The sequence below is a fragment of the Heloderma suspectum genome, chromosome 1 (assembly GCF_057233095.1).
Source record: "Heloderma suspectum isolate Gila_16-S chromosome 1, 16-S_ref, whole genome shotgun sequence".
NCBI lineage: Eukaryota > Metazoa > Chordata > Lepidosauria > Squamata > Helodermatidae > Heloderma > Heloderma suspectum.
In genome coordinates this window covers 132,424,213-132,439,049 of record NC_139458.1, presented here as the reverse complement: position 1 = coordinate 132,439,049, position 14,837 = coordinate 132,424,213, and the positions used below count along the sequence as shown (strand labels likewise).

Below are 14,837 nucleotides of genomic sequence, written 5' to 3'. Positions count from 1 at the left end.
TGGATAGGTTGTCTGGGTTAGGAGTTGGAGGCACTGCACTATAGTGGTTCCCGTTCCTACTTGGATGGCCGATTCCAGAAGGTGGTGCTGGGGGATTATTGCTCTGTGCCATGGAGTTCCACAGGGCTCTATTTTATCCCCCATGCTGTTTAACATCTACGTGAAACCGCTGGGGGAGGTTATCCGGAGGTTTGGGCTGAGGTTTGCATATTGTTGTGCCATCAATATGCAGATGACACCCAGCTCTACCTCTCTTTTACATCAAAACCAGGTGAGGCAGTGGCTGTTCTGAACCAGTGCCTGGGCACAGTAATGGACTGGATGAGGGCCAATAAACTGAAACTCAATCCAGACAAGACGGAGGTACTGTTAGTGGGTGGTTCGTCTGCCCGGCTAGGTGATATTCAACCTGTTCTGGAAGGGGTTGCACTCCCCCTAAAGGATCAGGTTCGTAGTTTGGGGGTGCTCTTGGATCCAGAACTGTCACTTGAGGCACAGGTGAACTCAGTGGCATGGAGCACTTTTTATCAGCTTAGGCTGGTATACCAACTACGCCCTTATCTGGACAGAGATAGCCTAGCTACAGTTATCCATGCTCTGATAACTTCTCGTCTGGATTACTGCAATGCGTTATACGTGGAGCTGCCTTTGAAACGGTCCGGAAACTTCAGCTGGTCCAAAATAGGGCAGCAAGATTGTTAACAGGGATTGGCCTGCGAGCTCATATTATGCCAGTACTTTTCCAGCTGCACTGGCTGCCAGTCCATTTCCGGGCCCGATTGAAAGTGCTGGTGTTAACATTCAAAGCCCTTAACGGCTTGGGGCCAGGTTACCTGAAGGATCGCCTCCTCCCATATGTGCCTGCCCGGACCTTAAGATCATCGTCAGCGGCCCTTCTCTGTGAGCCCCTGCCAAAGGAAGTGAGGCAGGTGGCTACTAGGGGGAGGGCTTTTTCTGTTGTGGCACCCCGGCTCTGGAATGAGCTCCCTGGTGAGGTTCGCCTGGCACCTACATTTCGGCGCCAGGTGAAGACCTTTTTATTTTCCCAGGCATTTTAGCATTTTAGCTTTCTAAATTTTTATCTTTGCTGTTTTAAATCTGTATTTTAAACTCCTGCACTGCTGCTAGGTTTTATTGTGGTTGTATTGTTATATTGTGGTTTTAATGTTCTGTATATTTTAAATTGTTTTATTGTGTGTTGTTTGGTTTTAATTTTTGTGAATTTTTGTGTTGTTTGGTTTTAATTTTTGATGGGAGTTGTAGTTCAAAGCATCTGAAGGGCTCCACATTGGGGAAGGCTCATCTAAGGCGAGTTAGTCGTTTGAGGCTGACAAATTGGGCCTTTTGACACCATGCTGTTGGCTTGTTCTCTTGAACTGAAGCACATCCTGGTTTAATCCAATTTAAAGAAACCCAGCGAGGCTGGCCACTCCACAGCCAGCCCAGAAGGCACAGAGTGGCAGTGATGACGGGGTGAGAGGTGACCAGGACTGCCAGCAGCAGCAATGAGCAAGTGGGTGGGGTGGTTGGCAGCAGTGGCAAGCAGGCAGGAGAGCAGAGGTGAGTGGTCAGGCAGCAGCAAGCTTGGGCATACTCACTCCACCTCCAATCCAGGGGCAAGGGTATGACCAGCTCTAATGGACTTTAGGGTAGGGAGTTAGGAACAGCATTTGGGAAGTGAGATCTGGGATTAGTGGGGGGTGGGCAAAGAGTGGAGCTGGAGATTAGGATCAAAGGGGCAGGGAGATGGAATTGGTGGTTAGGAGGAGAGAGGTGGAAAATATGGGGTTGGCAGCCAGAGACTTACCTCAGGCATCTGAAAGTCTGGACTGATTTGGAGTCTCATAAGAGGGGTCTCTGCCTGCCCTCCTTAGATGCAGCATGAACTTCAGAAAGGAAGTATATCTTCTAAGTCCAGCTGAAAACCCTTACTGAAAAGGCTAGTCTGCATATTGATAGGACCCTTCCTGTGGCATGTTTTACTTTAGGACATTGGACAGGGGTGAAGCAAAGGTTGACCACTGATAAGCTTAATGCACTTTGCCCCTAGGAAGGCAAAAAGGCAGGTGGGGGGAGTCTGTGTGAAACAAAGGTCAAACAGAGACTTTCAGACTATATGCCGTTTTTGCAATTTAATCTGCTGTATCCCTAACCTTTTATGACAAAAATTAAGCAGATTATCACCATAGGGATAGGAAAGGGTAAGAGTGACACACTACACAATTTAAAGGTTGACCTGGGATGGTCGGATGATGCTCTGTGGGGCAAAAGTTCCATAGTATGTGGTTGCATACTAGTCAATGGAGCAAGGGACTTCTACATGGAGCTGAACACTGGATTTGCCCTGAGAGGCAGTCTGAGAGGGAACAACGGAAACTGACCTGTAACCTGAGGTGCATTTTGTGGGGTATATTTGTGCTGAAAAACCAAATGGGAAAGCCAAAAGACTTATATTACAACACTGGAAGGATAAATGCTCACCTCCTATAATGCAATGGATTGAGGACCTAACAAGTGAATCCATGTAACCTAACTTTCCCTACCGGCAACCCCTTTTTGCAAGACGAACTAAGGGACCTGGGTTCAAACAGTAGTGACATGAATAAGAGGAAAGAATGGCAGGGCCTAGATCTGGTTAGCTTTACAACTGTTCCAAGTAAATTTCAGCATGCAGCTCCTTGGCTGAGGGAACTGCACTGGCTGCCTATTCGCTACCAGGCCAGGTTTAAGGTTTTAGTGCTAGTGTACAAAGCCCTAAACAACTTGGGAAATGAGACCTAAGGTGTCCTGAGAGAGCACCTTTTCCTTTACCAACTTGCCCAACCACTGAGGTCAACTGAGGGCATGCTTTTGGGGGTTCCATGTGGACCTATGGCCAGAGAAGAGCCTTCAGCGCAGTGACCCCTTTCCTATGGAATTCCCTGCCTTTGGAGATCAGGCAGGTGCCAACATAGTGTTGCTTTCAGCACCTCCTACAAACATTGTTATTTCAGGAAGCCTTCCTCGAGTGACTGGCCGCAGTTTATCAAATTTGGATCCTCTTCGCTTTCTGCCATTAGGGTGGTATCGTCTGCGTATCTGAGGTTGTTGATAATTCTCCCGGCAATCTTAATTCCGACCTGTGATTCATTCATTCAACCCGGCGTTTCTCATGATGTACTCTGCATATAAATTAAATAAGCAGGGCGACAATATGCAGCCTTGTCGTGCTCCTTTCCCAATTTTGAACCAATCGGTTGTTCCATGTCCGGTTCTTACTGTTGCTTCTTGGCCCTCGTACAGGTTTCTCAGGAGACAGGTAAGGTGGTCTGGTACTCCCATCACTTTAAGAATTTGCCACAGTTTGTTGTGATCCACACAATCAAAGGCTTTAGCATAGTCAATGAAGCAGAAATAGACGTTTTTCTGGAATTCTCTTGCTTTCTCCATGATCCAGCAAATGTTGGCGATTTGATCTCTAGTTCCTCTGCCTCTTCGAAACCCAGCTTGTACTTCCGGTAGTTCTTGGTTCACATGCTGCTGAAGCCTAGCTTGTAGGATTTTGAGCATAACCTTGCTGGCATGTGAAATGAGCGCAATTGTAAAGTACTTTGAACACTCTTTGGCATTGCCCTTCTTTGGAATTGGAATGTAAACTGACGTTTTCCAGTCTTGTGGCCACTGCTGAGTGTTCCAAATTTGTTGGCATATTGACTGCAGCACTTTAACAGCATCATCTGTTAGGATTTTAAATAGCTCCGCTGGAAGACTGTCATCTCCGCTAGCTTTGGTGTTAGTAATGCTTCCTAAGGCCCACTTGACTTCACTCTCTAGGATGTCTGGCTCCAGTTCAGTGACTGCACTATCATGGCTATCAGGGACATTAAGATCTTTCCTGTATAGTTCTGTGTATTCTTTCCACCTCTTCTTAATCTCATCTGCTTCTGTTAGGTCCCTGCCTTTTTTTGTCCTTTATCATGCCCGTCTTTGCACAAAACGTTCTCTTGATATCTCCGATTTTCTTGAAGAGATCTCTAGTCTTTCCCATTCTGCTGTTTTCCTTCGATTTCTTTGCATTGTTCATTTAAGAAGGCCTTCTTGTCTCTCCTCGCTGGAAATCTGCATTCAGTTTGGTATATCTTCCCCTTTCTCCCCTGCTTTTCACTTCCCTTCTTTCCTCAGCTACTTGTAAAGCATCATCAGACAGCCACTTTGCTTTCTTGCATTTCTTTTTCTTTGGCATGGATTGAGTTGCTGCCTCCTGAACAATGTTACGGACCTCCGTCCATAGTTCCTCAGGCACTCTATCAGGTCTAATCCCTTAAATCTATTCATAAGGGATATGATTTAGGTCATACCTGAATGGTTTAGTGGTTTTCCCAACGTTCTTCAATTTAAACCAAAATTTTACAATAAGAAGCTCATGATCTGAGCCACAGTCAGCTCCAGGTCTTGTTTTTACTGACTGTATAGAGCTTTTTCATCTTTGGGTGCAAAATACATAATCAATCTGATTTTGATATTGACCATCTGGTGATGTCCATGTGTGGAGTCGCCTCTTGTGCTGTTGGAAAGGAGTGTTTGCTATGATCAGCGTGTTCTCTTGGCAAAACTCTATTAGCCTTTGTCCTGCTTCATTTTGTACACCAAGGCCATGCTTGCCTGTTATCCCGGTGATTTCTTGACTTCCTACTTTAGCATTCCAATCCCCTATGATGAAAAGGACATCTTTTTTTGGTGTTAGTTCTAGAAGGTGTTGTAGGTCTTCATAGAACCGATCAACTTCAGCTTCTTCGGCCTCAGTGGTTGGGGCATAGACTTGAATTACTGTGATGTTGAATGGTTTGCCTTGGATTCGTACTGAGATCATTCTATCATTTTTAAGATTGTACCCCAGTACTGCTTTTCCCACCCTTTTGTTGACTATGAGTGCTACTCCATTTCTTCTAAGGGATTCTTGCCCACAGTAGTAGATATAATGGTCACCTGAATTAAATTCGCCCATGCCTGTCCATTTGAGTTCGCTGATTCCCGAGATGTCGATGTTCAATCTTGCCATCTCATGTTTGACCACCTCCAGCTTACCTTGATTCATTGATCTTACATTCCAGGTTCCTAAACAATATTGTTCTTTACAGCATCGCACTTTCTTTTCATCACCAGACACATCCACAGCTGAGTGTCCTTTCAGCTTTGGCCCAGCCGCTTCACTCTTTCTGGCACTACTTGGAAATTCCCTCTGCTCTTCCCGAGTATTATATTGGACACCTTCCGACCTGAGGGGCTCATCTTCCGGCGTCATCTCTTTTAGCCTTGTGATAGGTTCCATGGGGTTTTCTTGGCAAGAATACTGGAGTGGGTTGCCATTTCCTTCTCCAGTGGACCACATTTTGTCAGAACTCTCTGCCATGACCTGTCCGTCTTGGGTGGCCCTGCATGGCATAGCTTATGGCTTCACTGAGTTACACAAGCCCCTTTGCCACAACAAGTTAGTGATCCATGAAGGGGTTGGATGTGGAGCGGTATACAAATACTGTAAATACATAAATACATACATAAATGGGGAAGTGTTATTAAAGGTAAAATTATTCACCATATAGAAGGACAAGTCTTATGGAAGAAGAATCAACATAGCTTCTGCCAAGGTAGATTGTCTCACTAGCATTTTAGAGTTCTTTGAAAGTGTCTACAAGCATGTGGGTAGGGGTGATCAAGTAGACATTGTTTACTTGAACTTCCGAAAGACTGTTGACAAAGGCCCTCATCAAAGACTTCTGAACAAACTTAGTAGCAATGAGATAAGAGGAGAGGTCCTGTTATGGATCGGTCACTGGTTAAAGATCAGAAATCAGAGAGCAAACAGGTATTGCCGGCATGCCTTTCTTAGAGGAACGTGGTTGGCTGCAGTTGGAGACAGAACTGATCTGGTCCAGCAATACATTTCTCAATGCATTGGCTTTGGGTTGTAAAGTTCAGTTTGAAAAACGAAGAAATTGGGAGGAGGGGAGGATTGAGGCCTCCTCCTGTGCATTCTGAGAAGGGGGAGTTAACAGAATAAGTCCAGTAAAAGTAAAGAAATCAGAGATCATAAGCCAACTCACACGATGCTAAGGATATGGAGAAAAATCTAGAAACATCTGTCTTCTTACATTAACAGTGATTAATTTCTTCCACTCCAGCTTTCTTGCAGATAGGTTTTCCTTTTCTACTTCAATATGATTGGGAAGTCCAGTTTTCAGTGGGGAAACATCTGAGAAGGGTTAAGCACTGTGAAGGATTGCTGGTTTCACCCCAACAACCCTGCAAGGTAGGCCAGGCCTAACTTGGCCACAAATTTCCCCAGAATTAAGCCAGTAGCTCCCTTCCAAGCCAGTAGGCACTGCATTTAGCACTGAAGTTATTCAGAAGACCACACCAACTGAAAGTTGGATAAAAGTTTATTAAGAGGGAAAGGGGTCAAGAGGAAAGAACAGGGGAGAGCTGGTAGGTTGTACAGGAAATTACAAGCAAGGTTCAAAACTCTAAACAAAACCAGAAACGCCAAACACCAAGGCACACACTCCCAAGAGCAAAACAAGAAAGCTAGCTAGTCTAGCCTATACATACCAAAGTGTGGGCCTCCCAGGATAGCCATCAACCAGCGGCACACCCTAATACCATCAGGGCCAAGAAGAGACGCCCACCCCCTTTTTAGCCCTCTTTTTATTACCCAGCCCTAGCAACTCCAGGCAGATTTGAAATACCGAGTCCCAGGACATCCCACTCCACCCTCCAAAGAGGTTGCATCTTCCCACCAGGCACGGCTGTTATCATTTTCCCAATTAGCCAGCGCAAACCCTGGCCTTGAGCTGCCAGGCTGAGAAACGGCCAAACAACAATCACCTTCCAGGTGGCTGCTGCATACATGACTGACCCCGCGGCCCTCATGGCCCCTACCCTATTAACCCATTCTTGACAAGCACCCTCTCCCCATCCACTCTTGTGCTCTCAATTCCTGGCGCTTCCCGCCCCCCTTCATTTTAAAGGGTCTTGAAAATATAATACACCTTTTTTGCCTCTAACTTCTAGTTTGGCCCAGACAGGTGTATGAAACAAGGGCTACAAAATACAGTAATGTTGAGCTGAAAATCTTCCAATGGGGAGCTTGAATGTTTCAGTCCCGGTAAGATTTAGGGCGCAATCCTATGTGGATAGTCAGCAGCCTCCAAAGTCGGAGACTGAAGAGTATCCTAATGCAGTGTAGCTGGAGCACAGAACCAGTCATTGCCTCTGTGCTCCCACCACCATGCATTTTTGCTAGATGGACAATTTCACCCATCCAGCCGCAGTACTTCGGAGCAGGAGGGAAGGAGGCTGAGGCACATAGGAAGCCGCATAAGGCAGTTTCCTCGGTCTCCTTCCCACCACTGCCCACTTTTCCCCATCTCCGCACACCTTTTCCAAGAGCAGAGATGTAGCCAGAACCATGCTGGCTCCAAGGGGGAGGGGGCGGGAGCACAGTTTCTGTTTCCAACCTCACAGCCCAGAAACCAAACCACCCTATGTCCCCCAAACGCTGTCTAGGGGGCATATGGTTGCCCTCCCCAGTACTTTTTAACACACACAAAAAACCTATTTACACAGAATCAAAGGACATGTTTTTATTTGGTCAGAATTCACCTTTCTTCAGAATGAAATACAGAGAAGCTAAACTTTTACAAGTGATACACTTGTCAAAATACTGAAAAACAAGAGAAAAACAGTGATGTTTCCCATGAGCAACAGGGGTTGGAGGGCTACAAACCCAAACCCTGGGGACAGAGAAAACACTACTCATATAAACATGGTGTCTCATTCCTTGCAAGTGAAAGAGCAGAGAAGGTTCAAATGGGTATATAAAGAGTAAAATGCTGGCTGCGTTATTTACTTCCCATGGAAATCTTGATCTGTTCCCAACTCATCTTCTTCCTTCAGAAAGTCATGGATTTTGGAATTGATGAATCCTTTACTAAGGGCAAACCCACTGATGATGGCAAAGAAGACGATGGCACCCAGTATGAACGCAATAATATTCAGGCACCTGGCTGTCCTGCCATAGCTAGCTGCACCTTCAGGATCTCCAATAACTTTACAATCCCTTGACTGAAAGAGGGGAGAGAAAGTAATACCTTTCAGAAATTAAAACTATCAACAGAAACATCTTTGCACATTCTTTGAACACCTAAATCTCAAATGGACTATTCATGGCTATTCATAATTGCTGCAAACCTAGAATTTCCCATTCAGTGTTATCAGAAATCAAAGACTGTGCAAGTTATAAAATGCCTGCTCCCAAAACTGTTGCATCCTATTCTAGCCTTAGCTTCACCATTCTCCATTCATATTTTGAAGTAGTAGCCATCACCCTTTCCCCCACAAGTTGCCTGGGGCAATGTAACTCTGATTATATTACCACTCATTTTGTTTTTGCCAAGAAACAGATAATGGGGATGGGGACTACAGTAATTTCTTCTCAAAGGCACCAGAAAGCACCACTACAGTATTCCTGTTTGCACTCCTTTCTGAAATACTCTAGATTCAGTGGACAATTATATTCTGAAACCCATGCATCTCAAAGAGAGAGGGTAACATGAAGATCAGATAGACTTGCCTACTGTGTATCATCCAGTAATTGCGACACTTGACCCCAAAAGCTTTCACACAAGTCATGTGCCTCTCAACTTCTGATACATTTACTTCGTTTGTTAGTAGAGGAATAATACATAATGAAAATCTGCGTTAGCTGATGTCTTCTGTGGGAATTATAGGAACTGAGGCAGTATTGCTCATACTGAAACATCTCTTCAAGCAGTTGGCCCACATCATCTATGGCAGGGGTTGGGAATCTGTAGCCCTCCCAATGTTGTTGGTCTCCAACTCCCATCTGCTCAAGCTAGCAAGGCCAGTGGACAGGAATGATAGGAGCTGAAGTCCAATGTCTAGAGAGCTACAGGTTCCCCACCATTACAAGACAGCATCAGAGAGCAGGAACATGTAATGGCAGGGATAAAGAATGTTTAGCCCCATACACACATTTAGCAAGCAGGGAAGTCATGTAAGATGTTACAGGAGAAGGCAAATCCCCAAGATTTCCAGTCAGTTCAGCCTGGTGGAAGATTCCAACCTAATTTGGGATTACATAATTATATTCAGCATACGGTAGAGGCATATGCTGTAAATATATCATGAGCTGGAGGACAGAGACTAATATGCCTGTTTACAACACAAGTAAAATAACTTGTGTAAAATCTGCACTGTCAGACTCACTACATTGGAAGGTGGTGTTCAAATCAGTCCTTCAGGGAGCAATCCTCTGCAGGTTTAGACAGAAAAAAGTCCTACAACTCCCAACATTCCCCAGCCAGCTATGCTATGCTGGCTGGGGAATGCTGGGATTTGCAAGACTTTTTTTCTGTCTAAACCTGCAGAGGATTGCAGCCTTAAAGAACTTGATACAGGGGGGAAACTATGATAAAGCCTTTAGTATAGCACAACACCAAAGGACAGAGATGTACATAGTTTATTAAGCAATAAGCTGTGGGTGGAAAAAGGGGCCACAAATACAAGACAGCAACATGGCAAACATTTAAGTACAAAATGCCATCCCCTGAGTTTTGTCATAAGGGTTTCATGTGCCTTGTACTCTCCAGAGTAATGCCAAGGGTAACCAGACCCTACAGAAAAGCTCATGCCACAAAAATGTTAGCATCTCATTGTACCAAGATATTGGCTACAGACTATCATGGCTACTGTTCCAGAATTTAACTAACACAATCTTAAACTACCTTATAGGCATGCAGTTATAAGTGTACACTATATTCATCTTTTTTACAGCTCTGGTTACAGTTATGGAGCTGCTTATTCCCATCAATTCTAAAATCCACCATCAAACTATACCTTTATTAGGATGAACCAAAATAAACAAAACTGAGCAAGCCACCAAGTTCTCCAGAACTCTTCATAAGACTGGATGGTAAGTAAAGCTGGGGTGGAAGATGAAGAAAAAAGGAGGCTTGATATGAAAGAAGAGAAGTCTATATTCAGCTGAAGACTTAAGATGAAGTGCAGGAGAACATTGCAGACTTCATTAAGTTCTACTAGCCCTATGTAGGCTCTAACATATGTTAGAGGTTGTGGGCCAAGCGCATTGGCCCTGTCCCCAATGACCTTCCCAAATTGAGTGGGGAGGTCTTCAGGGGGCTTCTACTTGTGTTTCTCCGAACATGAGTAGAATCCTTTGCATGATCGGGAACACTGATAAAGCAGGGTTCCTCGCTACATGGAGGCTTCTACTCATGTTTAAGAGAACATGAGTAGAAGCCCCCTGCTGACCTCCCCACTCAGCAAGGGGACATTGGTGATGCTGGGCCCGGGGCTGGCACGTGTGAACAGTGTCCCTCTTATGTTTATTACTCTTTATTACTGTATCTGAATAGCAATGATGTGTTATGAAAGTTTCAGATTACAATTAGAATTGGTGGGAGAAGGAAGCACATCATGGCAGCCTCCCCATTTGTGAAAATATAAACTCCAGCAGCTACTCCCATCAAGCGATTTTTCTTCAAGAAGGAACCCACAGGTAACTGACCTGTGTGAGAGGACTCACTAAAGGACTCCTTGGAAAGTGGGGTGCAATGGACAGTCCATTAAGCGTTAGCTCAGGGTTAACACTTTACAGGTAGGGGAAATTCAACAGGCGGTGCTCTTCCAGCACAGAGACAATGAGGGGGAAGCGGAGCCTGTTGAATTTCTATCTGTCAGGCAAGCTGGTGAAAGCACAAAAGCTGCCTGGAGCGGAGAAACAGTGGCCGCAGCCCTCAGACTGGAGTGCAGGACGGAGGGGAAAGGCGGCTGCCCCGGAGAAGCTAGCGAACCCCTCAGGTTAAAGTTTGCGGGAGCTTTCCCGCCCTTTCTGGGCGCGTTCACCTTGACGGAGAAGATGAGGGCGACGAAGCCGATGCAGCAGCAGTTGAAGGCGTAGAAATTGAACAGCGACCACACGACGTAGTCCCGGGGCGGCTGGATGACGCCGCCCCGCACTTGCGGATAGAAAGGGGCGGGCCCGTACGGCTGCCGGGGGTCGTAGGGGGGCATGTTGACTGCATGCGAGGCGGGCTGCATGGCCGCTGGCGGGGGGGGGGGGGCTCTTCGCTCCCAACCGGCGGCGCCGCGAGGGCGGGTCCCTGCCTCCGATTGGCCGCGGAGCGGGAGACGAGGGCGGAACACGAACGGGCGCGCGACGGACGGTTTCTTCGAAGCCCCGCTTCGGAGCGCGCCGGCGCCCGCGCGGAGGCGTCGGGCTTCAGACCCGCCCACCGAAACCGCCGGGATGCGTGGGGCGCGGCCCTAGCTGCGCTCGCTTGGACGAAGACCCAAGCTGTGGGAGGGGCGGGCGTTGGCTGCCTCGTGCCCGAGTTCAGTCAGCAAAGGGAAGGCAAGACCCATTTCGGTGTGATGCCATTGTCCTCATCATCGCATTTATATCCGCCTTTTTTCCCCGTGCAAGGGAACCGAAAGCGGCTTACGTGGTCGTGGCTTGGGAGAGAGCCGTAGGAGGCCCTGGTCGCCACGGTCGGGCTCTCTGGTCTGGACCAGCCTTCCCCAACTTGGCACCCTCCAGCGGGCGGGTGTATGCTGGGGGTGGGCGTCCACCCATCTGGAGGGCACCAGGTTGGGGATGGGGAAGATTGCTCTGGACTGTTTTGGAGGAGGGCTGAGGACAAGCAGTTTACGATTTGGATTAAAGTGGCTTGCTTTGCTATAATGATGTTGCTTCTGACTGGCTCCCGCGAATCGTGCACGATCTGGCCACCCCGTAAATACAAAGATAAAAAATACGTATGGTAGGACATGAGCATAAACATTCTTAAGCCTGATCTGCTACAATTTAGCTTCAGTTTCCCCCTGTGGTAATGGGGTTGTAATCGCCCAATTCAGGCGGCTCTGGTCAAAGATACCGATTTCTCTTCCCCCTGGCTTGGGCCCTGCCAAAGAAGGCCCTTCCCTTTGTTCAAGCTGGAGGGCATGGAGATACCAGAAGAGAGGAAGTTTCAGGCAGGGAAGTGGGTGAGGCTGGGTTATGTAATTGTTACTTAAGTGGGGGAGAGAAATGGAAAACGAAGTGGTGGGTTCTGGAAGGTCATTTAGCAGGGTGACCAAAAACCTAAGCCATTTTTTAAAGTAACAATTTATAAATCAGAATCTTTGTATTTAAATCAGCTTTTTAAAGCATGTAAGTACTAAGCTTTACTTTTAAAAATAACTTGGTTAAAAAATCTGAATGCAAGTATGGTAAACCAACAGTTGTTATTCTTTGAAACGAATCAGTAACTCGATGCAAGATACTTTGGTGCCAATCTAGCTCAAGTTAGTTGTGGCATAAGCCCCATTAAAACCAATGAGGCCATTTACTTCTGATTAATTTAAATCCCAGTGCTTTCAGTGGAATTTAGCAGGCACAAGATTTGTTGGATGTTCTGCTGGTGTAGAGGGGAATCCAGCCTAATGTGAATACATCTGGAGCTTGGGCTATTGTTATTGCTAGAGGAGCTCAGACAGGGGCAGACACTCCAGTGGCAGCATATCCCTGCAGTCGGAGTGACAACGGAGGGCTTGGCAGGAGGGAGGGGTGGCAGCCCCTCTGAAGTGCCATTTGGGCACTTTGGAGAGGCTGGCACTGGCAAGAGGAAAGGGGCACTGGGGAAAAAAAGCCTTCGCGATCAGCATGGAGATGCGGGGCCTTGGCGCAGACAAGACGGGTTCTGATGTCAAGTCCCCTGGGCTGCAAGGTGGAGCCGGCAGGAGGACTGAAGGGGAAAAGGTGGGGAACAAGCTACTTGATAATCTGTCAGGCGCACCAACCATGCACTGGGGTCTGTTCGCAAAACAATGCCCAGTGCGTAGCTTGTCACCCACGATGGGCTAGCATGTGTGAACGTGCCCTAGGTGTAAAGTACATATAGGATGGTGCCGTTCATCTAGGAGACTAAATGGAAACTAATGAAATAATATAATCTCTCAGAAACTCAGCCCAGACGCAGAGCTAGATACATTAAACTTTGGCTACAAAAAGTAAACATGCTTCATTCAGTGAAATCAATAGAATTCCTGCTCTCAAAGGCTATGCTTGTTCTGTGAGTTATGAGGAAAGCATGGGAAACCCAGGAACTTTCTCTTTGAGAAAGGAGATAAGACTGCCCATTTACATCTGATCTTATGACAACATTCTGTGGTATGCTTCTGACTTAAATTGTCAGTTTCAAGGGGCTGGAGAATAGACTCCTTTGTCCATCTAAGAAGACCATTTCTGCGCTGGCGGCAGCTGTGCAAGCTGCTCCCAAGCTTCGCATCTGTTGCTGCTCTCTACCCTGGTTTCTTGGGAAACCTCTAAAAGGAATACAAACAAGGGGCAATAATTGTTATCCGATATGTCTTAAAAGCTGAACCCAATATTCTAATATATTGCCTGTGTCCCTTTTATGGTGAATACCTACCCAGCAAAAAACTAGGATGAGAATATCAAACAAGCTTCATGTGGGCATTTTGTCCCATAGAAAAGTGTGCAAGTGGAGTAGGTACAGGATCTGGATTAATTGCAGCCTGGTTTGGCACCACCCAGATGGCTGTTTTGTTGTGTTCACTCAGTAAATCTTCCTTTGGATTTGACATGGTGAATTATGCTGAATTATGGGAGTTATGCTCGAGATCTGGCTGATTGTAATACTGAAATTTAGGGATGCATTTTTTTTCCAGTCAGATTGGCCAGAGGTCTTGCTAGGCTTGTTGCCTTCCTTCTGCATCATTTGTTTTTTGGCTGGCTTCTCCCTGGAGCTGTTTGCTATACAGGCACTTCTTCGCAGCGCACCCGATCCCTGCCCTGCAAAGCACACCGTGGCCTGGATTGTCTAGGTTGATCTTTTGGGCATTGATGGTTGATCCTAGCTTACACCATGGAGTTGGGCTTGGTGATCTTTTGGTCCATTCCAGTTCTTTGATGTGTTCATCATACTACTACCCTTGGCTTGTATGACTTGTGGTTTCACTTAGGACCAATTCAAACAGTGCAGTGTGGTTGCCACTTCTGTAAAGATTGAAATGGGGAACAACGACACAGGATGGGTGGATGATGGGACGCTTCTACACTATCTATCTGTAGGGAGTGGCACTACTGTTGATACACCAGTGCAGCATGAAACCAGACCAAGCAGAAACTGAAATCACGCTGCACAAGTAATGCATGAATTAGCCCATAGTCATTTGCCTAGACAGCCATACATTTCTCTCATTTTACATCCAACCACATTTATGTTCCTGATGTGCATTTCAATAAATGAAATGTACAATACTCAGGTAACTATAGCTGCAGTCTGTAGCTCCATAACTTTCTGCATGGAGAAAAGGACTCGGCCAGCTGTGCATGCCATTTGTCATTCCAGTTGGGACGGCTCATGAATGGACTCAGGCAGTGCTTGAAGGATCAGCTCTTCCAAGTGCCGGCTGAGGTGTCAGCTTTGCATGCCAGTTCCCCTCCCAATTGGAAGGGCAAGAGGGGCACAAAGTGGAATTCCTGCTGTTATCTCCAATTGTTGATCAGAGATAACAGTGAGGATTCCTCTCCCTGCTAGCATCCGGGGGTGGGCTTGGAGGACAGGAGCCTCCATGTTCCAGAAAGGGATTAGGCATACAGGCTCTCAGTAGAGGGGTCAACCCATTGATTTTAAGGGGTCAATAATCAAATTTAACTGAGAAAGTAACTGAGTGCATATCTGCTTTCAGCAGGAGTTTGCAAGCTTGCAATGACTATTTATTTACCACAGTGGTGGGGAACCCCTGGCCTCAAC

At 46.4% G+C, this 14,837-nt stretch overlaps 1 protein-coding gene and 1 long non-coding RNA gene across 2 annotated transcripts; one reads left to right on the top strand and one right to left on the bottom strand.

Annotated features, from left to right (window-relative positions):
* Positions 1–1,534: 1,534 nt before the first annotated feature.
* On the top strand, positions 1,535–8,291 carry LOC146357891 (uncharacterized). Its single transcript, XR_014792321.1, has 3 exons — positions 1,535–1,560; positions 6,159–6,286; positions 7,933–8,291. It is a non-coding gene; the product is annotated as an uncharacterized LOC146357891 (long non-coding RNA).
* On the bottom strand, positions 7,597–11,264 carry LOC146357890 (dispanin subfamily A member 2b-like). The gene is made up of 2 exons (XM_084858300.1): positions 10,924–11,264; positions 7,597–8,100 (listed from the first exon to the last, which is right to left on the bottom strand). Exons 1-2 carry the CDS (start codon positions 11,116–11,118, stop codon positions 7,882–7,884), a joined length of 414 nt encoding a protein of 137 aa, XP_084714426.1. The 5' UTR covers positions 11,119–11,264; the 3' UTR covers positions 7,597–7,881.
* Positions 11,265–14,837: the final 3,573 nt, after the last annotated feature.

Excerpts from the sequence above, each read along its gene's own strand:
- LOC146357890 (XM_084858300.1), bottom strand. The coding sequence starts at position 11,118 with ATGCAGCCCGCCTCGCATGCAGTCAACATGCCCCCCTACGACCCCCGG. Across the intron at positions 8,101-10,923 it reads CCCTCATCTTCTCCGTCAAG|TCAAGGGATTGTAAAGTTAT; the intron begins GTGAACGCGCCC and ends CCCCTCTTTCAG.